The 27,649-nt window shown below is 45.6% G+C and overlaps 1 protein-coding gene across 5 annotated transcripts in view; it reads left to right on the forward strand.

Annotated features, from left to right (window-relative positions):
- MIS18BP1 (MIS18 binding protein 1) overlaps window positions 1-27,649 on the forward strand; it is a 772,466-nt gene that overhangs the window by 262,526 nt on the left and 482,291 nt on the right. For all 5 annotated transcript variants that reach the window (XM_085627030.1, XM_085627029.1, XM_085627031.1 and 2 more), the window contains one exon: window positions 12,699-13,481. In XM_085627030.1, coding sequence (XP_085483156.1) covers window positions 12,806-13,481 — 676 coding nt within the window. In that variant the 5' untranslated portion in view covers window positions 12,699-12,805. The remainder of the gene's footprint in view (window positions 1-12,698; window positions 13,482-27,649) is intronic.

Genomic DNA, 27,649 nt, shown 5'->3' on the forward strand with positions numbered 1-27,649 from the left:
CCATGTATCCTGGTATATATGGCAGCAATGACTGTACCCCAAGAGGTGCAATCCTCTAACTGTGGTGTAATCCCCATGGGCAAATAGATTGTTAACATTGTGTTTTTCAAATGGTGTTTTATTTGGGAATACTGCTTCTAACTGGGTTATTTTCTGAGCTACCCAGAAAGGAATTTGTTCACGTTTTGTGGGCATTTTGCCCATTACAACGTATATTGTTTGTGGAGTAATTTTAGTACCTGTGCTCTGTATAGGAGCTGCATTAGGTGTAATTACTGTAGGTTGGACCGCTAGTGTCCTCAAGACGAAGTGTGTCATGTTTCTGTAAAATTTTATCAACTCTGAGTTGAACAAGCAGTTCATCGCGTGTCATTGTGTCAATGTCAGGATGTGGTGCATAGGTCGCTAATATCGGCCATGTTGCTCCTGGTCTTCCTAAAGGACCAAGCCTTGCTCTTGTTCTAAAGTGGGGTAGGGCGCCATTAAACCAGAAAAAAATTTCCTGGTAGGTAAGCGGTATTTCAATCTCCGCAAACGAAGTGTAGGCCGCTGGAACTTCTTCATGTGTGTAATAATGAAAAGTTTTTGTTACAGCATCTGCTGCTGAGAATGTAACACATGAGTAGAATACCTCTGTTTGGAAATCTTCGTGTGCCTCTATCACGAATATTACTACACCTCCTCTGGGTGGTAACCCATGCTTGACGAGTTTAACTGTCAGAGTATGTCTTACTTTGGCTGCAATTTGTATTGCATTGTCATCTTCCTCACCAGACTGATTAAGTGCCTGGTTTATTGGGTTTAAGACTCCCTCTTCGTTAGCCATTGTGTATAGAACACAGACTATTTGTCCAAGGAAATTATGAAAATGTTTTTATGCACAATTCTGGGAATAATTCCTTCAAGCTTGAATTACCAACCGCCAGTAAATAGGATATCTCGCCTACTCAGCTGTGACGGAGTTTTTGTGCCCACCCACTCCTGACGTCTCTGATTTTTGTAAGTAAGGTCTCAGAGAATAAGCACGACTGAGCTACTCAGCTACCACACTGCTGTGACTTCGCTGTACTAGCGCTGTGTAATTTTAAGCTTTCCTCGTTTTGGTATTTGGGTTACTGCTTGCTTTATATTTACCCCTGTTTTTAAATTCTACTGCCTGCAGCTCGCGCCCCGCTCCCCTTACCGCATTTAAAAAGTGCACTTTTGTGCCTCTAAAGCACCACCACTTTGGTGGGTCCGGGTCCTGGGCTCCATTTCAGGCGCCATCTTTGATTGGGGCTTCTTGTCCGGCGGCGGCCGCCATTTTGGAGCGGTCTCGCGCGCCATGGGCTCACTGGAGAGCCTATTTAAGGCGGTCCTTCGTGGGGTGGCGATCTCTACCACCTACCACACTGCTGTGACTTCGCTGTACTAGCGCTGTGTAATTTTAAGCTTTCCTCGTTTTGGTATTTGGGTTACTGCTTGCTTTATATTTACCCCTGTTTTTAAATTCTGCTGCCTGCAGCTCGCGCCCCGCTCCCCTTACCGCATTTAAAAAGTGCACTTTTGTGCCTCTAAAGCACCACCACTTTGGTGGGTCCGGGTCCTGGGCTCCATTTCAGGCGCCATCTTTGATTGGGGCTTCTTGTCCGGCGGCCGCCGCCATTTTGGAGCGGTCTCGCGCGCCAAGGGCTCACTGGAGAGCCTATTTAAGGCGGTCCTTCGTGGGGTGGCGACCTCTACCACCTACCACACTGCTGTGACTTCGCTGTACTAGCGCTGTGTAATTTTAAGCTTTCCTCGTTTTGGTATTTGGGTTACTGCTTGCTTTCTATTTACCCCTGTTTTTAAATTCTGCTGCCTGCAGCTCGCGCCCCGCTCCCCTTAACGCATTTAAAAAGTGCACTTTTGTGCCTCTAAAGCACCACCACTTTGGTGGGTCCGGGTCCTGGGCTCCATTTCAGGCGCCATCTTTGATTGGGGCTTCTTGTCCGGCGGCGGCCGCCATTTTGGAGCGGTCTCGCGCGCCAAGGGCTCACTGGAGAGCCTATTTAAAGTCGCTCCCTACGCGCAGCGGGACGCGCAGGTGGACGCCTTCGCGTAGCCTGAGTCGTGCCGGAGTCCTGCCCGTCTGCGCCCGTCAGCGTCCCGGAGGCGGCGGGGCGGCGTAGGACTCTGGTCAGGCGTGGGCGAGGATGATCCATTATACCTCGGCGATGGTCCGCGCCATGCGTACTACATCCAGCCTGTGTCGCTCAGTATTTCCCGGTCGACACAAGGGTAAACGACGCTGCCCGGCCTGCGGTTGGTCGCCTATTGGGGCGCAGTGTAGCGCCCTTAGGACAACCGAGGTGCATGCGAAACATCTCTGTCTGCTGCTTAACACAAGGTCGGTAGGAAGACATGCCTTGCACATTTACGATCTTCTTGTCAGGGAGAATCCTCTTTGTCTGTTCCTGACCGAAACTTGGTTGGGAGAGGCGTCCAATCCGAAAATCTTCACTGCGATCCCTCCGACCTATAACATTTTTCGCCAAGACAGAGCTAAGGGCAGGGGGGGCGGAGTCGCTGTGGTGGTGAGGAAGAACATTTCCTGTTCAGTCCTTCCCGTGAACTCCATTGAGGGCTCTGAATCCCTTGGTTTTATGCTGAGACTGTCTCCAGGCCATGCGCTTAAGGGCCTGTTGGTTTACAGGCCTCCTGGCCCGGTGGGCTCCTTTTGGGAGGACCTACAGACAGCCATTTCGGAGCTGGCGCTGTCTGCACAGCATTGTCTGCTGGCAGGCGATTTCAATTTTCATCTTGATGTCACGGATGACCTGGATGGGGCTAAATTGTTGGATATTACATCTCCGCTTGGCCTGGCACCGTTTGTATCAGGGCCTACACATGAGAAAGGACACACTCTTGATCAAGTGTTCTCCTCTGTCCCAATTGTTGACATTGAAACGCGGCCGGTGCTCTGGTCGGATCATAGGCTGATTGGGTTCTCTGTGTTGGAGAATGGGCGGTTTGACACCTGCGCCCCCACGGTGCCCAGATCGGCCTCGAGAGCGTTACACAGAGTGACGCCTGCTATGCTGGAGCAGGCGCTCACGGAACATCCCTGTCCTCTCTCGGGGAACCCGGAAAGAGACACTGAGGCCCTGCAGCAATGGTTGACTGAGAGGTTAGATGATCTTGCCCCAAGGGCAATCCCCCGGTCCACGGCGATACGGCAATCAGCGCCATGGTTTACGGAGGCGCTACGCATGGCTCGCAGCCAATGTAAGGTCGCTGAGCGGGCCTGGCGCCATCAATATGATGGGGAGGCTAAACTCGCCTATAGGTCGGTGGTGAAGGCCTATCACCGTGACATTCTTGGTGCCAAGCGGGAATATCTTGCCAGGAGGATTGAGGCGTCGGCGAACTCCTGCAAGGAGATCTTAACGATTGTGAAGGAGTTCACGTCCCCTACTTCTTATTCACCCCCGCCTGTATCACCTGATGCGTGGGCCTGTGATCTTGCCACTTTTTTCACCGACAAGATTAAGGCAATTCAGGCCTCCTTCTCGGAGAGCTTGGTGGAGGGTTGCTGTGACCCCGGGGCAGGACTTGGAACATCGTCCATGCCTTCGGCTACCCTGGAGGACTTTCCTCCTGTCTCCAGTGACATGTCCCGGACTCTGCTGGCCAGTCTTAAATCTGGCTCCCCACTTGACCCCTGCCCCGCCAAATTTTTGGCTGGGATGGCGGTAGTGGTGAATCCCCTGGTCAACCCGATCCTCAATGCCTCCTTGAGGGAGGGGAGTGTCCCACGCACCTGGAAAAGGGCGATGGTGATCCCCCTCCTGAAAAAGCCTGGTCTTGATGCCGAGGTCTTGGCCAATTACAGGCCAATTTCACTTCTCCCGGCTTTGGCTAAGATCACTGAGAAATATGTCCATGGCGTCTTGTCGAGCTTCCTAGAGTCCAACAATCTGCTCCATCCATCCCAATCCGGTTTCCGTCCGAATTTTAGCAGGGAAACGGCGTTGGTGGAAGTCTCTGAGATCATCAGGGAGACCTTGGATGTGGGTGGCAAGGCCATGTTAGTCATGCTGGACTTGTCGGCGGCCGTCGACACCGTCCCCCATGAGGCGCTTCTCGCCAGGCTTTATGACATCGTCCTAAGGGGGACGGTGTTCAGATGGTTTACATCTTTTCTGGAGGGCCGCCGCCAGACGGTCTGGGTTTCCCAGAGCTCCGCCGAGATGCCGCCATTGAGAGTTGGGGTTCCACAGGGTTCTGTGTTGAGCCCGACACTGTTTAACATCTTTACGTCCCCCCTGGCGGCTGCGGTTGAGGCTTACGGAGCCCAGATCGTGTCCTACGCCGATGACACGCAACTCCTCTTCACATGTGGAAAAGATCAGACATTTGATGGGGAGAGAATTCGGGACTGCCTGGACAGGGTCTTCGGCTGGTTCCAGCGGAATAGCCTGAAGGCCAACTCCAGTAAGTCGGAGGTTTTATTCTTCGGCTGTGCCATCGATCCCGAGTGGCGGCAGTGGTGGCCGGCCGCCATGTGTCCTCCGGCACAATCCTCCTTGGTTGCCAAGAACCTTGGTGTGAAGCTTGATAACAAGCTCTCTCTGAGAGCGCATGTCCTTGGCCTGTCCGGCACCTGTTTCGGCATCCTGAAAATGCTCCGCAAGTTTCTTCCTTTATTGTCTGCGGAGCACAGACGGATTACGGTGCAGGCGCTCATCGGATCTAGGCTAGACTATGCCAATGCTCTTTTCCTAGGCCTTCCGGACTACTTGGTCCAGCGTTTGCAGGTGGCACAGAACTCTGCAGCCCGTGCGATCTTTGGTCTGTATAGACGAGCACGGGTTTCTGGGCTGCTGCAGACGCTTCATTGGCTGCCGATCCGGAAGCGGATTATTTTTAAATCCCTGACGCTGGTGCACAAAGCTTTGTTTGGCTCAGGCGCAGGATATCTGTAGAAAAGATTGGCTTTCTATCATCCTGCGCGCTCACTGCGTTCGGAATCCCTTTTCACTGCTGTGGTCCCGCGCGTGAGGAAGGCCCACATTGGGGGACGCTCTTTCAGCCTCAAGGCCTCCCAGCTGTGGAATTCGCTTCCACTGGCACTCCGCAGCACTCCCAACTTGCTTCAATTCAGGAAGAATTTGAAGACTTGGCTTTTTAATCATTCTGTTTAGGTGGGCTTCTTTCTTTCTCTTTTGGGTTCTGTTCTTCTTGCTATGTTGTTATACTCTGTAGCTGCCTGTGGAAAGCGCCGGGACACTCTTTTAGAGTAGCCGAGCGCTATAAAAATGCACTTTAACATAACATAACATAACATTTACGTTGGTGGCACCATGTAGTGTAGTTCCTATAGTACCCTTCATGCAGGACCTGCGCTATTTTTGGATAACATATACTGTGGGTCTGGTGTCAGACTGACTCGGTACACCCCCGCCGAGTATGTTAGCCTATTTTTGCATTCGCTAGCTCACCATGCCACTAGAATCTCCTTTTATCAGAGAGAATAATTTTTGGCAACCTCAGAACACAATAAACCCTGAAACAATATGCTACTTTTCACCCAGCCACTCGTGCTTGCCCCTTTTCTTTCAGAGAGATACACAGAAGAAACAGTTGGGCGTGTTCACAATAAGAATTTATTGTACCGTTGTTCTTCTCATGTAAAATATATGCACTGCTACAACTGTTACACAGTAGCAGAGATATAAGATCAGCAGTACCGTGAATAAAAAGTAATAATACAGTTCTACCATTTTGCAATATTCATGAACATATAAATGGATATAAAATGCCTTTTTTAAAATATAGTGCGTACTCCTAAAATGCCTGTCTAGATGTACCTAAGTGTGCCTAGCATGTGAGTAGGTGCGAAAGAGCTAATAAGTCTAAGAGTCTAAGAGCCAAGAATCCCGCTAGGATTTAGTCGAACCCCATCACCTGAATAGTAGAGTGTGGGACTTCATCCTGGACTTGAGTTGGACACCCCGCAAGAGATAGTCAGACCACTGTCAGCTGGAGCCATTGCATGTCGGAACTGCAGCGTCTCTGGTCAGTGTGTCGGCCTTGAAGTCTTGGTTCCCACCTGCCTACTGATAGCAAGAGGTGCTGTATTTATACAGTCCATGTGTGTGTGTGTTAGACATTGTTCAGTATGAGGATGACATTGGGGATTAAACCTTGTGCGTAGATAGGAGAGGTGAAGTATACCCCCTGGAGAGTGGTCTCATAAATTATTCATATGTGCAAAGGATGACGTCTTAGTAATCTCGATTGGGGAAAAACCCACCCTCTGCATGGAACTAGGTGAAAGGTTTAGTCCTTAAAAGGCATCAGTCATTATAAGGCTCTATGTCCCTATAAGGCATTCTGTCCTTATTTGAAGTTATGTCCTTATAAGGCTCGTTCATATGAAATGAAGGAGAGATAATGTAGGGAAAGTGTACGATGTTCCCTAGACCTATATTAGGGTACCGATATGAAATATAGCAAACAAGATGTTGCTGGTTTATGACTATCAGTAGCAATGATTAAGGCATGATCTGTTTCCCTACGGATATCTATCTATCTATTAAGTCTGTTCCTATCTATGTGCACCCTCTGACTTCCCACAAATGTTTCCTTTGCTCTGTGGCACTTTCTTGTATCCTCTAAGGTGCAGTAAGCTGTCTCATTGTAATGTCTTGATCCTCCGAAAGAGTTTGATTGTGTCTGTTACACTAGCTACCAAAACCGTGGTGTGTGCATAACTAAGAGGGCATTTTGCTGCATCTTTGGCTGGCCAGTCAGCAAAGGCTTTTCCATGAGATACAAAATCCTGAGCACTAATGCAGGTTGTGCCCTTCACCACTGTGACTGCATGTGGCAGTGCTAAGGTATGTGTCAAGTCTTCTAAGAAGGAACGATGCATGACAGGACTTGCATCCGACTTAAGGTCTGCTCCACCTCATGATGCTAGAGGGCACTGTTAAGGTAACATAGGCTGAATCAGAGTATACTGCTATTGTTTCTCCTTCCATTGTTTGAGGACTGGCAATAAAGTTACTTGTTCAGTAGTCTGGGCTAAGTAATGAAGTAGCAAAAGTATTTGGTCTGTTATCTGCAATGTATCTGAAGTGTCAAGTTCATGACTTCGACCATTACTGCACCTGTGTGTCTCAATCCCATGTCCTATTCTATTGGGGGGGACAAAATCTACAAAAATATGCAACACCATCTGTAATAGGGAATGCAAAGAAGGGAGCAAGGTTGCCTATAAGGCACTTAACTATTTTGAGGGATGATGATGATAATGTTTTATTGCCTGATACTCTGTGTTAGTGTTGTTTTGGCTTTCTGAATCTTCGCAAATACTGCATGTTCAGTGTACAATGTCAGAGGTGCACCTACAACAATGGGGGCACTTTTCCTCACTGCAAAGGCTGCCATTGCTAGTACTTGTTTGAAAGGGTAATGGCCTTTCAGTACAGAATCAAGTAGGCCACTAAAATACCCAATTGGCTTGTGCCCCAAAGGATACTTGTGGGTGAGGACAACCGTCATCACCTGGTCATTAAAGTGGCAACAAAGGGGAAAAAAAATATTGTAATCTGGTGGTCCTAATACTGGTGCATGTGTTATCACTGTTGTTAACTTGCTAAATATTTGTTTCATCTCAGCCGTCCATGTTATTCTGTCTTTCTGTTTTAACCCATTTGATAAGCACAAACAGTGGGGCTATTAACATACTGTTATAAAAAAAACCTTTTCTAACGTAATTACATAAGTCTAGGAACTTCTGCATTCCTTTCACAATCTGGGGCTCTGTCATCTGTCTGATGGATGCTGCTTTGTTAATTGTTGGCCATATGTTGCCCTTGTCTGGCCATTTCGTACATCATTTTTTTTTTAGACCTGCATTCTCTTATAAAATGTCCTGGCTTCCTGCAATAGTAGCATGTTTGTCTGCTCTGAAATATATTTTATCTATTTCCCCCAAAACTTCCTTGCCCTCCTCTTCTATTAATGGTATTTCTTCCTTGGGCATATGGATGGCATTGTGGAATGCCTCCAAGAGGCACAGCCAGGGATACTGCGGCTACCTTAGTAGCGGCAGTCACAATTCCTCTCTCAATTTCTTAGGCCAACTTCCGCTGGACCAATTTGACTGCTGCTTTCTCTGTTTTTTCCTCTTCCTGCCTTTTCTTACAAAAATGTGTTATGAGTGGCTGTATCTCTGTCCATGGCTTGGTATCTGAAGCTACTAAGTTATTTAATTTGGCCTGTACTTCACCTGGTAGTTCCTTCTTCACTATGTTATCACTAGGATCCTCTGGCTTTGGACATTTTTGGGGCCTATCCCTTGATCTCTTCTGGACTTGTGCACCTACTACTTGTTTCTGTGAATAGCTTTTCTTTGTACTGCCCTTTAGTCTGTCTCTGGGTCTCTTCTGAGTAGGAGGACTGGCGGGCTCCTGGGGCCATGGGTGTGTGTGATATTTAGTGGCTTCGTACCATGCTGTACACTGTTTTTCGATCCAGTCTTTGTCTCAGCAGAAGACTTCGACCAGGTGTTCTACAGGGGATCCCATATCTCTTCGAAAAACCCTTAAATTTGAATAAGGAGGTTGTTCAGGACAATGCATCAATATTTACTCCATTAATGGATCATCCACTTCTCTCTCTAACCTCCAAAAACTCCCTACTTGGTAGGCCTGTTGCTTTAATACCCTTATTTTAACTTTTCATATTCCTCAATTCTTTTTGTGTGATCATAGACTTTCATGTATTCCTTATACAACCTATTTTTCTTCCCTTTCAACTCTCTTATCCTCATAATGTTTTCTAAATAATCACTTTTAGCTGGTGAACCTATAAGCAGAGACTAGTTTAGCATCCTATATTCTCTACTCATGTAGATGTAAGACAAATATTTTGTTTTACTTCTATATGTATGTTAAAATATGATTGCCATCTCAAAAAACATTTCTATACTGCAGTTTTAATCCCCACTATAGGAGAATGTTGTTAAATACGGACTGTCTGTTATTAACGCTGTCCATAAATCTGTCTGTAATGAATCTATTAACAATATTTCTCACTTGTTACAATTTCTGACCGTGAACAGCATGTCTCCATTTGAACATTCAAAGACCACTGTTCAATTCAGTTTTTCGTCTATTATTTATTCCTGTATATCTGTCATAGTCTCCTTGTCAATTTTAGTGCAAGATTGATGGGAACTTTTGGTGCCATGTTGAAGGGTACATCCCACAGTATTATTGGGACTATTATATGTATTAGATTCCCTATAGAGTGCCTTTCTATTTTCTTATATTTATTAGGGTCTTTTAATATAACATTAAAAAAAATCTTCATACAGTTCACTTTGTGGTATTTAGTCTGTGACAAGGTTACAGGGGCAGACAATTAAAATTAGTTGTTAGTCGTGGACTCTTGAGGCATTTGCCTAATTCAGTCAATTACTTACATTTTCTTTCCTAACATTATACAACATTACTTACATAATAGGAAATCCGGAGTTATACACTACATAATACAAAATTAAAAAAGAAAATGACAATAATCAGTGGCCACATTTCTACTTACATATACATCAATGCTAAATTATAAAGTAAGACAACCAAAACACTACTGCATTAATTCTAATTCACATACTAGGTCAAACGAAGCACTACTAGTCACTCCTCTCTGGATTTGTAGAGAGGACAACTTTTCACTATTTTGCAGAACATACAACTCCGCCTCCAACCCTGTTCAACCTTTACCACTTTCAACTTATTTAGTTGAGTCCCTAGTATATTCCAATCTACCACCGGGATCCGTTAATAGTGTGTCAATATACAGTTTTGTATGCAAACAATAAAATGATATATTATTGTAAAAATTGTTAATGTCTTTACGTATAAAAAGGAATGGATCTCATACTATGTCCACCTTAAAAACACCAAACACCCAAGTCCTACCTGCCCCTTAGAAATTCAGAGACTTTTACTGAACAATTGTGTCTTTTACCTTTCAAAAGTGTGCAAGTCACTTTTTGGGGGACAGGCAGTATTTTGGGCCGGCAGTTGGTGAAGTCAAGCAGAGGTCCTGGCTGGTCATGGCAATATGCTGGAGGGAAAATGTTTTAATGAAGTAAGACAAAACAATTTTCCACAATAATATAGTTTTAATCAATCAATCAACTGGCAAAATCAGCCAGTCTCAAAAAGAGACTAATGTCTGAAGTTCAAAGTTGTGGGTTACAGGCAGTAGTATATATACTGCAAAAGCCACACAAAAACACAGGTTACAAATTCCTACATGATGCAAATAGCAAGCTGTGCAGATAAGATACTGCCAAAACACGTGCCAATTTTTAACAGAAGCCCCTTTTTGTGGGTTAGTTCTCAGAATAAGGGTGAGATAACATAGAAACACATTTTTGTTTTTCTTCATTTGACGACAATGGGCCCAACCCATCCTATCTGACTTTAAGATATTCTCAACAGGCTTGCGCTAAGGCAGAATCCACAATTGTTTACCTACTGTTTACACTGCTCAATGACAGTGCAAAAACTGTTTCTACTGTCGGCCTCTCGTGTAACAGATAGAAATGTGGTGACCTTTTCTGTGACATCTGTAGTAATCATTTATGTCCTGTCAAGTTTGAGTCTGCAAGGAAATATAATCTATTTGTTTCACCGCTGCTAAATTAACCATGCAACATTTTATGTGTATTTCCTAAAACAAATATGCACTGTGATCTATGTTTTTCTGCAGAACTCACAGTTATCTTTTTCAGCACATGTGTGTATTAGCCTAGGCCAGTTCACTACTTACATAGGTTTAAAGCTATCCATTACCTGGAATGTTTGTACTGGGGTTTGGGATTTTATACTTGTGTGAAAGTGCCCATAAAATGTATTCCTATTATTTCCCTATATCATCCGCAATATTTGTTTCCGTTGCATGTTGGGATTTGTAGTGCCATTTAACCCCTATAAAACCATTAACACAAGTGGCAGATTAAAAAAAATATATATGAATTTGATGAGCTATTTACAAATGAACAAGCAAATTCTGTGTTGGGTGGTTAGTTTTCTGTTTGAGATATACTTTATGGTGATTGTCAAAGTTTTAGAGGTGATACCTGGGCAGTGGTCGTGGTAGTCTGGCTGGTAGGGGTCCATTACCCTCATCACATCCATGTCGGGATGGTGTTACTATCACTGGCTTCATCTTCACCGTCCAATTAAGCAAAAAGTTTCTGTAGATGTGAATGGGATAACCCAACCTGAAAACCTTCCTGCCCTCTCCAGAATATTATTAATTCTCATGGATTTAAATAGGAATATCTTCCCTAAAGATTTCAAAAGTTGAGAGGTATGGCTGCCTTCTTTTGGACGTTATAACTGGAGTAGAAGCTTGAACAGCATGTCACCAGCAGCAAAGAAAGTTCTGGGGTTGGGAGGATGTATGGTCTTTCTATCAGGTTATTCCTGTGGTTCAGTAAACAGATCGAGCTTTAATTATTGCAAATACAGCCATGAGTGTTGTATTAACAAGGAAGGAGTGAGTGTCATGAGTGTTGTGCTTCACCAGAAGTCATCCTTGTGTGTAATTTGGTGGTTGGGTATAGGACAAGACACACAGTTTCTAGAGATTGCAAACAAAAACCTTAACTTTTAGGGCCTATTATATAGCCTTTTAAGGCCAGGCATTTAGGCACTGCTGCTTTTCAGTTTAGGAAGAAAGGCCTTAGATGTTTTCATGATGAGCAGCCAGTAGATTAGGCAGTAATGCTCGATATTTAATGTCTTTATGTAGATTTGAATAACACATTTGTTGGCTAATATTAACTACATATCAACATTAATTATTATATGTAGTTAATATTAACTACATATCAATTACTACATATCAAAACATGTAGAACATTTTATTATCAAGATTTCTTTGGTTATGTGCGCTCTCATATAGCATGTTGTGTCACCTGTGAGTTTCCTGTCTCCAAGGGAACCATGTTCACAAAATAACAGGTGGGGCCCAGGTAATATTAGAAGGTTCATCGAGGGCTAATGACATGCACTGCCCTGTGGGATTCACGGACACATGCATTGCCCCAAAAGCATCAAGCACATCTGAATGAGTTGATGTACTGAAATGAGAAATTAATGAAAAAAACAATTTTTTGGTAGACAATTAAAACAAAGATAAATATTGGTTTAAAATCAAACATGTAATTGAAACACTTTTTAAACAGTACAGGGGTGAAAATATATGTTGGAATACACTAGCCAGTGCAGTCGACTAAAATAACAAAGGAAGGACTGCATACCCCGAAGTCCCTGTTTCAGCCAACTAGTGCTTTCAGTGCCTTCATAGATGCTCTGGTTATCCTCTCTCTACCTCTTTCTGCTTTCTAACTGTCATGTTACTCTGGTGGTGCTACTTATGTACCACATACATTGTTGTCTGAGAAAGGCATGTCTGCTTTAATTTCCTCACAAAATCCTATTATATCAAATTAAATTGTTTTAGCCACGTGAAAGCTCGCTCGCAGGTCAAATCGAGACTGTGGCCGCTCGACCCAGCCGTTTGCAATCACATTTCCAACAGCAAGGCTCTCTACTGATTTCTTGTATTTGTTATTAGGCTCTTTTTGTAATGCAAATTGGCATTTATAGTGAACTTTAATATTTTTGAACTTTTTTTCTGTGTTTTAGTTACCATGTGAAGAAATGAAGTTTGCAGTTCACTGGTGAACATATACTCCTTTTTTAAAGGCAGCAACTCTCCAGTCCATCAAAGAGAATTTCATCGTTCAAGGAAGATGATTGTAACACCATCTAAAAGAGAAGGGTTTGGCAAACATCAAAACTTTCCACATTGCATAAGAGGGGAATTGCCAAAGCATACTCTTCTTCTTGGCCATATCCCATCGGATTCTCTCACGCCCTTAAAAGACCTGCTGAAACTTCGCCGCGCTGGTGTATCTCCTTTAGGAGTAACTAATGGAGTATCTCCCACAAACAACCCTGCTTACAAAGCTACACTTAATGGAAGATGCAATCTCCCAAACAGCAAGGGGACTGCTTTGCAATCTACGTTAATGGGGGAAGGCCCCTGCCCAGCTAATTTCCCGGACGTCAGTGCCATAAGCACATGCCCAGTCACACAAAGTGCCTCAGTTGTTTCGCATTTGGATCTTCCAAGCATGAAAGACATTATATCCCAAAAATGTATGGACAAGCATGAGTCTCACTATGAATCACCAATTAAGGCGTTTGAAAGAATGAAAACAATTGCGGCTCAGAGGAAACTTGCTCAAACGCCATCACAAACGGAGCGGCTTTTCACTTTGGGAAACTGCCAGAGAGATATTCTCCTAACTCCAGTCGCTAATTCCTCAGGCAAGAGTACGCAGCAGCTATCAGGAAGTGTCAGTGTTAAAACCAGGTTGCAGTCTATAAACTGCACACAGCCTCTGAAAGAGCATCAAGTTACAGGTTTGTCTGATTTATTTGGTCCTTGAACATTCTACAATATTTTAAAGACAGTCATTTTGTTCTTGTTTAGTAAAGCCTGTCTACTTTGACATTTATTACTTGCCATCTTTCTGTTAAGAAAACATACTTTATTTGCATATTAAATCATAAGACCAACTTGTTGTTTTTCTAAACTCAAGGCAGGCATGGGAGTAGCCTCAAGGTGTGCATGATTCCACTACTGTGAAACACAAAATTATGCTCAGTTGCTCGGGTAAAATCAGTGTTGGTATGCGGCGTGTTTTTAAAATTTCTTTTTTAAATATGGCATTACTTGCCATTTCCTTGGTTTGTTGGCACTGTTGGATGTCTGTTTATAATTACATTTGTCTGCTTTTTGGTTATTGAAATGCTGGAGGATGTGCTGCAAGGGGTTAAGTCATGTCACCTGCTTCCTAAATCCATCCTTGATCAATGGATCTTATTTAATTTATGGTGTGCATTTTAGGTTTTAAAACATTGTTATGTTTTCTCTGCTGTAAGTTTACTAACTTTCCCTTCTTGGATCACTATACTGCACAAAGGAAAAACGTAATTTTAAAGGGTTTGAGGACTTTGTTCAGAGATGTTCAAAGTGGTACACTATCTGCACAGGCACTGTAAGGACATGTTAACGTTACATTCCTAAATGTCCTACTTTTTTTTTTTTTTTTTTTTAAAACCTTTATTTAGCACTGTGTACAAGACAAATACGGGCCTACAACCATCCGGCCGGCCTCGACACTTCTGATGCTTGATAGCAAAGTATACGTCCACTCGGTGGCACGGCAGCACCTAAAAGCATACGACCTATGTTGCAAAATCCACGTGCACTGAGTGGCAGGAGACAGTAAGGTTAATTTTAAAAAGTTTTAAAGTTAAGGAGATCCAGAGCTAGAACGGATCAGTGCACAGAACAGACGAACATACGATAAATGGGTAACATCCAACAGGAGAGTCAACTAACAGTGAACATATCTAAAATGGCGGCACGAAACTATAATACCAGGATATAGACACGCAGCGAAATGTCCCTCCCAGCCGCTACCCTCCTAACACCATTCCCCCCCACTGACCCTAGAAAAAGAAGTAGGAAAAGGACAGAAGAAAGAAAAAGAAGGCCCATAGTAACAAAAAACGTATCGAAGAAGACCCCCCACCCTACACGCATGCCGAGGCTATGGCCTACCCCCCCCCCTAGCTACGTGTCTGTCGCCCCATAGGAACCCGAAATATAGAATTAAGGAAAGAAGAAAGGAAAAAAGACCATAAAGCGGGGAGGAGCCCACCACACTGCCGAACTCCCGGATTCCCGCGCCGCTCATACATCCTGCGCCATGTACAGTACAGTATCAAAAGACCCCCGTAAACCCGGAGGTCCCGATTCAATAACACCCAGCACTTCAGCACTTCACAAGTCCTCCCCCCGGCAGAAGAAGGAAACAGGAGGCGAAATCACAGCGACATGTAACAAAAACTGGTCATTAAAGACTACTCGTCCAAAATTACAAAACGTGTATCAGTCCAGGGCCCCGTATGCCGATCCAACCAAAGCGACAACCGGCATGCCATCACCCCTGTCCGGACCGGCAGATATGATTCAGGCCCGTCCATTGCTGCGAGTCACCTTCAGCCAGGACAAAGAGACAAGATGGCCGCTCTCGAGGAAAGGGGACAATGGAGACGTATCGTACCACAGGGTCCCAAACGCAGCAGTAACATGCCACAGAGGCTCGAGCGATAGGTGCTTTCAGGGTAACATCTGGCACGGGAAGCGAAAGGCTAGGTCTCAGCAGGTAGTTCGTAGGCAGAGTCACAACGTTCAAAGTGAAGGGTGTCCCTGCAACTGTATCCGTGTCGATGGGTTGACGCGTTACATTGTAGCCAGGAGGACTCCGCACCACCGGCCCCCCACTCTGCGACATTGTTTCACCTCCAGGAGAAAACAGGGGCGGCGGGGGATCCTCCAGCCGGGAACATCCCGTTGCAACCAGTGCCTCATCGATTCTCCGGGTCAGCGCCTGGCAAGTACTCTGCATTGCCACTTTTAACGCCACAAGGGCGGCCAATACATCCCCACAGGTCGGGTCCCTCTGTACCAAGCATCGGTCCGCACTATCCCGCTGTTCCTCCGATGCGGCAATCAGCTCCGGGGCACATGGGCGCGCAGACACTGCGAGTCCCGGGTCAGCCAGCGTCTCAGCAAGAAGAGCAGACGCCATTGTCATCTCCACTGCGGGCAATTAGTGACGGGACAAAATTACTATGATCCGAGGATGTAGACACCGGAAAAGCGTCGTGCTCCACTCGGGAGCTGCACCGGGCGAGAGCGCCCCACGGCCCCCGCGAGAACCGGCCGTTCGCCGCAGGAAGACGCTACAAAATGGAGTCCGCTCGCTTGTCTTCAGGGTGGCGGAGGAGAGCTAGCATTAGGGGGCTCCGACGTCGTCCGCACCACTGCCGGCGCTCGGGGGAGTCCGACCCGGACATAAGGGTCTGACTCCAGTCGCACGGCCAGCATTTCCTCCCCCGCGATCACCCGCAGTATTCCAGCTCAGCACCCCGTCCACATCCCTCGGCGTCCAGCGGCGGCCATCTACGCAGGGACCCGTGGGAGCGCCGGAGGTCGTAGTAGACACCGAGTCAGCCACCAAACCCGCCGACAAAGGTGTCAGGAGAACGCCAGTCACTTCAATGCCGGTAATCCGCGGCGGCTGGGCGGCGCAGGTCAGGAGAATTAATCAGGATTAACAAAAGAAGCCGGACGGTCCACGGAGCCGGGAGCTCAGGCGTCCGACCCGTCGGCCATCTTGGCTCCTCCCCAAAATGTCCTACTTTTAAATAACATGCACCCTGGCTTGTAGGCTACAAGACCTACATAGGAGTGACTTATTAACATTGAAAGGGAGGTTTTGGCTTGTCAAAAGGGTTTGTTTTGACAGGTCGACTTGCAGTTTTTACGCTAGGCTTGAAGCCATGTTTGCATTGCCACTGTAGTGGATGGCACAATAGGTGCTGCAGTCCACTAGTACATTTAACTTCCAATCCCTTAGCTGAAGGTGGAGGGACTACCAACTCCATGGAAGCGCTCTTCACTAAGGCAGAAAACCCATCTGCACTGGTGTGGTCCTTCCCAAGACGATGTTCCAAAATGAAGTTCATACCCTGTAGGGAGATGAATCACCGCGACAGTTTAGGATTCTCACCCTTCATTTGCATTAGTGGCCCATGATCTGCCTGGTCCCAGAAATTAATCTTAAACAAGTCTCAGTTTATTCAATCCCACACGGCTGCCCATGCCTCTTGATTGCACTCCCCCCTCTGTCCCTGGGTAGTAGCAGTCTACTGATAAAGTCTACTTGGTGGCATAAGCCTTCCTCATTCAGCTGCGACAATAGTGCCCTAATGCCATACATGCTGTTTGGCACACCTTTGTCTACACCAGTGGTTCCCAAACTGTGGTACGCAGAGCCCCAGGGGTCCCTGACACATTCCCAGGGTTTCGGCAGGCAGCAGTTTTAAAAGCACTGCAAAGTTTCTTGTGCAATCAGCAGTTTTCGGGCAACAATAAAAGTGTCAAGATTCCTCTGGTGATTAATGTACCTGCAGTAGAGTGAGATGGGAATGTTGTACAGTGGCAGCTTTGACTCATCTAAGAGAGCACAGATGGATAATATGCATGCTGCAAAGAACGTGTACCATGCATTTAAAAAAACAGTATTTTATGTGCATAGCTCAGTGGGTTACTGCCTTTGTCAAAGATATTATTTTTGTTACTGTGCAGTTTTTAAGTTACAATTGTAATCTAGTACAGTGAGCTATGAACTGCTATCAAAGAGCTGCATGCAAACTGCATGGCACAAGTTAGTAAGTTATGCTTTTTTCCCAGTCTTTCATTATCCTGATGCTGCTAAACAAGTTTGTTTGGGTAGGAATAAATTCTCATTATTAAAGTCAACGTGAACCACTGTGTTATGTTCTGAATCCTGAGTTTGTGCTTCTCCAGACCAAACACTCTTAAAAAACGCCTACCAGTATGGATGACATGTGAGTCCTAAACCTTGTAGTCCCCTTTGCCTTATGTAACACTTTCTATACACTGATGTACACACGTAGGTTCATTGTCTCTATATGTGTGTGATGTAAAGTGCTCTGACATCCTACACTGGGATGAGAGGTGCTATAAAACAAATGAAATACATGTGACAGAGGTGATATGGAGAGATGAGAGTCACTGTTAGAGGGTGATAGTTAGGGAATCATTGAAGAGCCCCAAAAAAGATTGTCGTATTCTGGTGCACAGTAATGTCACCATTTAATATGCTTTAAAAGTTCTAAAAATTCAATATATAATGACAAATTTGTAGTAGAATAAACCATTTCCCCCCCACAGATTTTTTTGGAGCCCCCCCCAATGCCCTCTTTGTAGTGGTCAGACTCACTCGCTGCACTTCGTGTGCACTGTACGAGGACTGGCCTGACAACATTTGCCAGGGCTGCTTTAGGTTTCCAGTCCGGCTACTGCGAAACAAAACCAAACATTGAAAAATTAGTCGCTGAGATACAACACCAAACTTCCCATTAAAATGTTTAGATTTTGACATTTATTTTCAATAGAAAACACAAATATCTTTAGTTATTCCAGTATTTGTTTGGTGTGCATACATTTGTGTTTATTTTTTTCGAATGACTGGTTTAATATTTAAATTTTAAATCATACAAATTGCTTGGGGGTCCAGTAGTGACTCAATGGGGGTCCTCATGAGTCACAGGTTTGGGAACCACTGGTCTACATCACATTTTTCAACTGCTTTTAGGAAGTCAGCTCAGTAAGGAGAGCAACAATGTTACAATACTCCTTTTTAAACCTCCCAGGGGTCTGTGTCTTTGTAAGCTCCAAGTCTAGTATGATTTATATATGTGGCTGGAGAAGCTGTACATGGCCACCAACCAGGTGTCCCAGGTAAATGACAGATCTGTGCCCTATCTGGCTCTTGTCTGGAAGCCAGGCCTGCCTGAGGAAGGGCCTCAAGCACTTCCTGCAGTTGGTCCTCCCAGCTGGAGTTGATGACAGCAATGAAGTTTAGAAAGGCTGCACTGAAGTTTTCCAACTCAGACAGGACCTGGTTGACCAACCATTGGAATGTGTCAGGGACATTCTTCAATTCAAAGTGCATAACCCGGAACTGAAAGAGCTCTTCTTATTTTTATTTTTATTTTACGGAGTTTTATATAGCACGAACTTGACCCAAATGTATCAGATATCAGAGCGCTTTACATAAAACCAGTTGCGTTACATGAGGACACATTCATTTTTGTTAGGCACGGGGAGATTAAGTGATTTGCCCAGAATCACAGGATGTTCAGCGTCAATGCCGAGACTCGAACCCCGTTCCCCAGATTCAAGATTGGCCGCCCTAGTCATTAGGCCAACTCCTCTCTACTGGTATAGAGAAAGGTGAACTCTCCTAACGTCCCTCAGTTACGGCAATCTGCCAATACCTATCAAAGGTATTTGGCAACCCCTAACCTGGCAATGATCTTATCAGCTCTAGGAATGGGGTGTGCATTAGTCTTTGTGACTGAGTTGAGTCTCCTTTATCCGAATAGAACTGCAGTTTTGAAGTGCTACTTGGTGGGGCAGATTTTGGTGCCAATACCACTGGATTGCACCAGGGACTACTGGAGGGCTCTATCACCCCCAGATTCAACATCTTGCACACCTCCTCCTTGATGCTGGCTCTCCCTTTATCGTACAGTTTGTAAATACTGTTTTTTTTAAAGCTTGCGGTCACCTGTTTCAGTTTCATGAGTGCACCAATTGGTGAGCCTTGGGTCATTGAGAACAAAGAGGCAGCTATCCCCAGCCAATGGCGAAAGTTCCCCTGCTGACCTGTCAATGTAGGGGGAAGACTACTTCCATCCTTGTTGGCAGGAGGTCTGGGATGGGTTCACTCTCCTCTCCTCACCACTGTCTCTCACCATGAGCATGATGCATGATGATTTTGGACCGCTCCGTGTGGCTTGAGTCTGTTTACATGCAAGACCCTTAAGGTGTTCCTTGAAGTTCGTAGGTACACCAGCTGAGCAACCTCATGACCTCATAGACCCCTGTCCACTGGCCCTGGAGAACATGGAGTTCCATGGGCTCCATCGCCACACTTTTTTGCCTGGTTAATATTCAACCAAAATGGCCTTCTGGTCGTGCCACTGTATTATCTCCTGGCTGGCCTCTAAATTCTCAGTGGCCTCCAATTTTGTCTCTGAGGTCAGCATGTAGTCAACACATATTGTGAGGGTTTTCTGAGGCCTTTTCCTCACCCTTCCTCCCCAAGACTTAGAGGCCCTCTTACAGAGAGCCCAAACAGAAGCTGAAAGGGGCTAAAGCCTACATGCTGTGGTACTTTCCTGTAACCCTAAAACACGACCCCCTACACTACACAAACACCACTGTACTACTCTAAACCCTAAAACACTACCACCAGCATGCTTCCCTACACTACCCAAACACCACTGCACTACCCTAAACCCTAAATCTATCCCCAGCACGACCTTCTACACTACCCAAACACAACTGCACTACCCTAAACCCTAAAATACTACCACCAGCACGAACCCCTACACTACCCAAAAACCACTGTACTACCCTAAACCCTTAAACACTTACCCCAGCATGACCTCCTACACTACCCAAACACCACTGCACTACCCAAAACCCTAAAACAATACCCCCAGCACAACCCCCTACACTACCCAAACACCACTGCACTACCCTAAAACCTAAAACACTAACCCCAGCATGACCCCTTACACTACCAAAACACCATTGCACTACCCTAAACCATAAAACACAACCCCCTACACTACACAACCATCACTGCAGTACCCTAAACCTAAAACACTATACCCAGCATGACCCCCTTCACTACACAAACACCACTGCTCTACCCTAAACCCTAAAACACTACCCCAGCACGACCCCCTACATTACACAAATACCATTGAACTACCTAAACCCTAAATCTACCCCAGCACGACCCCCTATACTACCCAAACACCGCTGCAGTACCCTAAACCCTAAAACACTACCCAGCACAACCCCCTACACTACACAAACACCAATGCACTACTCTTAACCCTAAATCTACCCCAGCACGACTCCCTATACCACCCAAACACCAATGCACTACCCTAAACCCTAAAACACTACACCACCACAACCCCCTACACTACTCAACCACCACTGCACTACCCTAAACCCTAACATACTACCCCAGAATGACCCCCTACACTACCCAAACACCACTGCGCTACCCTAAACCCTAAAACACTACCCCACCACCAACCCCTACCCAAACTCCACTGCACTAGACTAAACCCTACATCTACCCCCAGCACGACCACCTACACTACCCAAACACCACTGACCTACCCTGAACCCTAAATTTACGCCCAGCATGACCCCCAACACAACCCAAACACCACTGCACTCTGGTGACAACTGGGGAGTTTCCGCTGTTGTGGCTGACAACAAATTGGGCAATAAAGCCATAACTTCCGAGACAGAGGAAGACAACCGAGAGAGATCGATGACAGGCGCAGGGAGGGAGGGAGGCTGAGGCGCCGATGCAACCGGAGTTGCGGTGGAGGCAACTAGAGCCGGCGTAGGGGCAACTGTTCCTGCCCCAGCCGATACGATAGCTGCTGGTACCTCCAGATATAATCGTTGCGGGACATAAGGGGGCGGTGGCCGCATGTCCAGCAAGTCTTCTATTTCGTCCTCCGCGTTGGGTCGAGCCACATAACTTTTATCGACCTTCAATCTAAACTCACGATTCATACAATCAATTCCTTTGTCTACCCTAGCTCTGTCATAGGCTACAGCTTTTTGAGTTATGGTCTGCCCAGCCTTGGCTTTTGCTAGCTTCTCCCCTCTCATCCGTCGTTGTTTGGCTTCTTTCTGCCAGCTGTTCAAAGCATCAAACATAGATTGCCTACTGCGTCTAGAAAATAGTTGTTCCTGCAAGAAGGCAATTTTCTTTTCGTCAAATGAGCCAGTCTTTGGCCACTGCAACTCTTCATTACCTTTAGTATACTTATGCCACAAGGTGTTAAACAATATGGGGGCAATTCCATGCTTCACATACATGAAATGGCTAGGGCTGCCCTCTGGAGGGGCAGGCTGACTCAGCCAAACGAGAGTCGCTAGTCCGGCAACAGCAACCAAAACAATTCAATCTGCTGAAACACGACATGTTGGTTAGTAGACAGACACAAATAACATATAACAGACTTTATATCACAGATGACATATATGTCGACATTATTCTCTGCAGTTCAACCTATCCAAACTTGATGCATCCAAACAAACGAACCGAGCCCGTCGACTCCTGTTCGTGGAGAATTATTCAAAAAGGATCAACAGAATCACAACAAGCAGTCTCCCAACAGACTGGCAAGAGGCTGTCAGACAGGGGTAACCACGAACTGGACTACAGACCATCCCATGACCTCCCTGGTTCACCACTGAGACTGTTCTGATGTAGTCCAAGCCGTACTTCAGATATGTCTCATGGCTACCCAGTTACAGCCACAGGCTTTTCCGAGTGCAATCCGGCCGTGTATTACTCACAGGTAATAACTAGGCATCTGATCAGTGTCTCAAAATCACAAAAGATCCGCTGAGTCTCTACAGTCAGTCCCTACCGGACCACCCTGCAAGACCTCCGTAATTCTCCTAGGGTACTCACGACCCCTCAAATCAAATACAGTTAACTGTTCCAAATGCACCGCTTAACAGCGTGTGCGTCAAACAAATGCACCGCTCAACAGCGCATGCTTCAAACAAACAAATTACTCACCGGGTGCACCCAGGTACGAATGTTCGTTCTCCGCTGCCAACTTCCTATGGCCAACACGGCCAGTTCCTGGGTTTAAGCCCGTAGGACCCCGGTGAAGGGTGACTAGCAGCAGAGGGCACCCCGATCGGGAGTACGGAGTGGACGTCGAACTCCCCTCCGCCCGCCCAGCCAAGACGCCCTCGATCCTGCCGCCCGAATACGGGGGAGGAAAGACCCTATAACGGGGTCCCTTCGTGGTCGCCAACTGTAGTAATCTAATAGTAATCCCAAGGGCTACACTTACCAGTGGCCCGCATTACTAAGTCAAAAATAAGCAGTTGGCAACGTAGAAGGTTCAAGCGTTTATTGGCCACAACAGAACTCTATATAGAGGAGCCTCATCGATCCTCACCCATCAGGTGCGCCGAGGAAGACTGCCGGCCCCTTGGCAGGGTCACACTTATATACATAACAGATTCAACATACAAAGCCTTACAAATGGAAAAATACCAGTTAGCCCTGGGGCTCCTAAATGAGCTCATACCATATCTAGTTTCAGCTGCACACATAAGGTAACTATCTTCTACAGAGAAGGTCGGCGGGGTGACTCCCTTTCGTCTCGGGCACAGAGGAATTTCGCTTGATACTCCCTACAGCAGATGTGGCCTTGGGCCTCGGTCGTAAATACAATTCACCCTGTCTCTAGGCTGGTACGAGCTAAATCAAACAGATGGTGTTCAGGAAGAACCACGTGATCTGAGGCACGACTGGTCTTAATCCAAGATGGCCGTAGTATGGCTTTTCGGCCCTTTCTATCATACAAGACACAGAGAACGAATGGGTCACCTTCTAAAGCAGTTCTCGCTGTTTATGGAGTAGAGATACAGACCAAGATACGTTATGCTAACTTCACATGCTGACTTGAATCCCACAACTCCACAGATGAACGCCCTCTTTGGATTTCACTCGAAGGTCTATTTTTATCTCCCATTTCCTTCCGCGAATATCTTTCCTTTTCACGGAAACCTCAGTCCCTCTCCACCCCCATAATTAAGACTACTTCCAAACTCTTGGAGTCAACCATTAATTCCACTTATATTACCTTAGAGTCCTTTCTTAATTCACCAATTTGGCATAACACAAACCTGCTCATCCGTAACAAGCCATTCTATTGGAAGTCTTGGAGACAACGGGGACTATCATGGGTTCATCAGTTATTCTCAGGTCCTGATTTTGTATCATTCATCTCACTGAGTAAATCATTTAATCTCCCAACCTCATTCATTCATAAATGCAACCTGCTCAGGGAAGCAGTGATGGATATATATATACCCAACTCTCTACTATAATTGACACCCCCAGCACACCAGACACTTCCTCAAGTCTCCACATTCTGCTACAATCTCGGCCTAAAGCTTCCACTATGTATAATTATTTACAAAATACGAGCCTTTTCAGACCGAAGTCCAAAGTAGAAAAATTGTGGGAATGGGACCTCATGACCTCTTGGCCGTTATCGCTCTGGGCAAATATATGGATCAAATTACGTAAATCTTCCAGAGCAGCTAACATAACACAAACATTGTTCTTCGTATACAACAGGCTTTTATTTACACCGGCCACTTTAAGTAAAACCTTTTCAACTGTACCAGACATCTGTTGGACATGCTCATCTCCAAATGCCGACTTATTCCATATGTTATTTTACTGTCCATGTGTATATACTTTTTGGCAACAAGTTTGGTCCCAAATTAACCGAATTTATGGTACTAAGTTTACTTTTTCCTTTATTAATGTTTTTCTAGGAAGTTTGTCACATATTTGGGAAAATTCTATGTTTAATATCAAAATCATTGATTTGTTAATTGCGGTTGCTTTTCAGCAAATTACCACAAACTGGAAAGACTTTACAAAGATTTTTTATAAGGCTTGGTGGTATGCCGTGTGTCATAACTATAGGTTAGATACCTCTTTTGTTTATCCTATACACTTGGCAGCGAAACGCTTAAATTTATGGTCACCTGTTACAATGTATATTGATGTAAGTGCCAAACGACACGCTTTGCCACGGCCATTCCAGCAGGAGGTCCTTAAACCACCTTGAAACTCCCAAACGTTCCTAAAGTTATTTTTACTCTAATGTTGCCCATATTCCACTTATATTGTTCTACTTTTTCCTTATCTATTAATCGGCCCGAACTGAGTAATCCTTCTAAGATGGAATTGCAATGTAATGAAAGAATTAATATTTTGTATTGTATGCTGACCCCTCTATTGTTTAAATAAAAAAAAAAATTCTGAACTTAAAAAAGACTATTGGCCATTTACCTCCTTCCCAGGTAGTTATTGGTGACAGCCACCTCCACCCACAGGCACAAGGAACAAGAAGGTTCAATTAATTGCTTTCAAATTGCTTCCACACGCGTAGAGACCTCCGGGTCCTTTGATGACCTTCCATAAACTATAAGACCATGGGAGAGGGTCACTGGCTACCAAACAAGCCAACTCCTGCTGTTATCTGGATTGCCCAGATTTTTCTGACGGGGATCCAAAAGCTGGGATGGAGCCCAATGCCATTTTCAGTGTCCCAAAGACCAGTGCACCCTGCCACCACTGGTACCAGCACCGACCGCCATCTGCCCTTTCCTACTCTTAAACTCACACTGCTCCCTGCATGAGTTAGGCACAAAGATGGTGGCAGCAGTGCTGCCAAGTACCACGCATCAGGCATTAGACTAACGCATTTTAATGAGGTGGTCCGCATCACCGCATTAAAAGGCATTAATCACGAATGTTAGCACCTTGTCCACCTGCTCGCCCAGCCTGGGTGAAGCATGTAGTGACTGCGAATGCAGTTGGAGCTGCATTTACAGTAGTGGCGAGCGCGGCATCCGAGTGCTCAATGAATGTGGGCTGGGTCACAGCCATGGTGGGGCTGTATAACCGGCTTCTGCACAATGTGGCTCTGGGACAAGACCATGCCGTGAGCTCTTGATTCGCCCCATGAGCCACGGCCTGTTGCTGTCAGCACCGCAATCTCACGGAGGGACTTCTAGCCTTCCCCGCGTCACTGCCTGCTCCGACCCCCCCTGTACAGCCACCCTGTGTACTGTGCCAGTCTCACTGCTGACTGCGTTGTGTGCAGATACTTAACATCATGGGGTAGAAATAACTCCCTGTTCTCAAAACAAAAACACGCACATCCAGGGAGCAGGCCTTCTCGGTGATGACAGTAAGAGTAAATAAGTTCCTGCCACCTTGCATAGCGTTTCAGATTTGTTACATTTCTGTACACTTTTAAAGTAATACCAATTTAATTTACTATAACGTTTTTAATTCTGTTTTATATATTTCTGGTTTAGTGACATGACGTTTATGCGTTCGTACATTTTACAAATAAATAGAATACAATACAATTTTGTGTGGAATGATTTAAAATCTGCTTGCAGAAAGATGCGCGAAGAGAAGGGAAGAACTAGGACTCGAGCTGATGTGCGATTGGCTAATTCAAAGCTCGTAGCAGATTTCTGCACTTCCACTTCAGTCCCTCTGATTTGAACTGCATGGTGCACTTAATTGCCTCAGTCTGCTTCTTTTTTGTGACATCATCGTGCTGCTGTCGCTCGTACTTAGCTGGCCGCGGTGCTCAGTCTGTGCACAGTGACTAAATAATAAATATATTGACAGACAGGACTCTCATTGTTGAGTTAATCACGATTATAATAACACTTAATAATTTCAGCAGCCCGAGCCTCTGCCTGGTAGAACGCTGCTGACAGTGTCTCGAGCCCTCTTCGGGCTCTTTTTTATTTTTTTATTTAAATCTGTTTATTATTTTGAGGTACAATATATCTTGCTGCCATCCTTGGCAGCGTAACCATAATGAACATAGCATTCCTCTTCGGGCTCTTGCCGCGGGTTCGGTGCTGGGCGCGATTGCCTCAACTCTCGGACTGTCACGTGGCTGCCGTCTGCAGAACTAACTTCTGTGCCCGGGCCCTGTGCAGGTGATTAACATCCATCGCAAAACTGCCCGAAACCGTGTCTTGCTGGTCAAAACTGTTATCCTTAAATAGACAGTCAGTGCCTCGTGGATCCGGGGGGCTGCACTTTGCCTTTTCATATCTCTTGCCAAGACGCGCCTCTCACTGTAATCACGCAGTGATTGACTCCCGAGGCTAACACCCCAACAGTGGGCGCCTGCTTAAAGTTTTGTTTTTCCAAGCGCCCACCTCTGCTGCTAGAGTCAAGTGGTGCCTGTCCTCCGCCTGAGATAGAGGATCGATTGTGTCATTCTGGGACCTTTGGATGCACCATGATTCTTTACTACTGGTTCCGTTACACTATCAGCAGTGTAGGGCTGCATCTCCTTCATATAAAATGTAGACAATACATGCAGCAAAGAATTACATTACATCAAGCTTCTTATGGTGACTCCTAAAACACCGGCGCACACACCCTGTTACCATCTGGTACAGCACCACTCTAAACTAACCTGTGTCTGGTACTTGTAGTGATCTTTCCTTAGCTATGGTCGTCTCCTTTCCACCAACAAAATACTGGCCAGTTAAGAGTCTGAAAGTCCCTGGTATCATATGAAATATGGTTTTCAACAAAATCATTTACATTTATTTATAACATCATTTTCTGCCGTTGTTTCCTACAAATATTAACCAGGAATCGTTAAAGTAGCCCTAGAACACATTTAAAAGGGCTTTCGAATTATTTTTGTTTGTTTGAAGGATGTACAGATAATGTATAAAAATACTGCTTTTGTGATTTTGCTTATTTTTGTACCAGCCGGTACATCAAAATACCAGTGGTGCTGGTAGAAAACTGGCCAGGCGCCAACCCGAGCCTCCGCAGTCCCTCCTCCCGGAGCATTTCACCGCCAACCGGCACGGGTCCTGCAAGCACTGACCCTTCCCTTGCCCTCCAGGTGTGCTGTGAGAGCAGGGATGGGGCTGCAGGGGCCTGTGTCCGTCCCAGGTGAAGGGAAGTAGCCTTTCAAGGAAATGACGTGACCCAGCCTGCTGTGAGACTGTGACAGTATAATCTCCTCTTTGCACTCGCTATGCTGTAAAATTAGCTTTTTAGGCTAGTGTGCGGTCATGAAGGATCCGATCAATTAGATCATCTTCTCAGCAGCTGCAGTGCCTGCCTTCCCTCTGTTACTGAGGACCGCAGTCACGCAGTCTGTCTTCTGTTAGTGCCCTTCCATTTCTGGTGCTTTGCAGCAGTTTCAAGATCTTCTTAGTTTTTTGTAGCTCAAATGGGTGTAATTTACAATATTTTGTATTTTTCCCTCGT

This window comes from Triturus cristatus, chromosome 9 (genome assembly GCF_964204655.1).
Source record: "Triturus cristatus chromosome 9, aTriCri1.1, whole genome shotgun sequence".
Taxonomy (NCBI): Eukaryota; Metazoa; Chordata; class Amphibia; order Caudata; family Salamandridae; genus Triturus; species Triturus cristatus.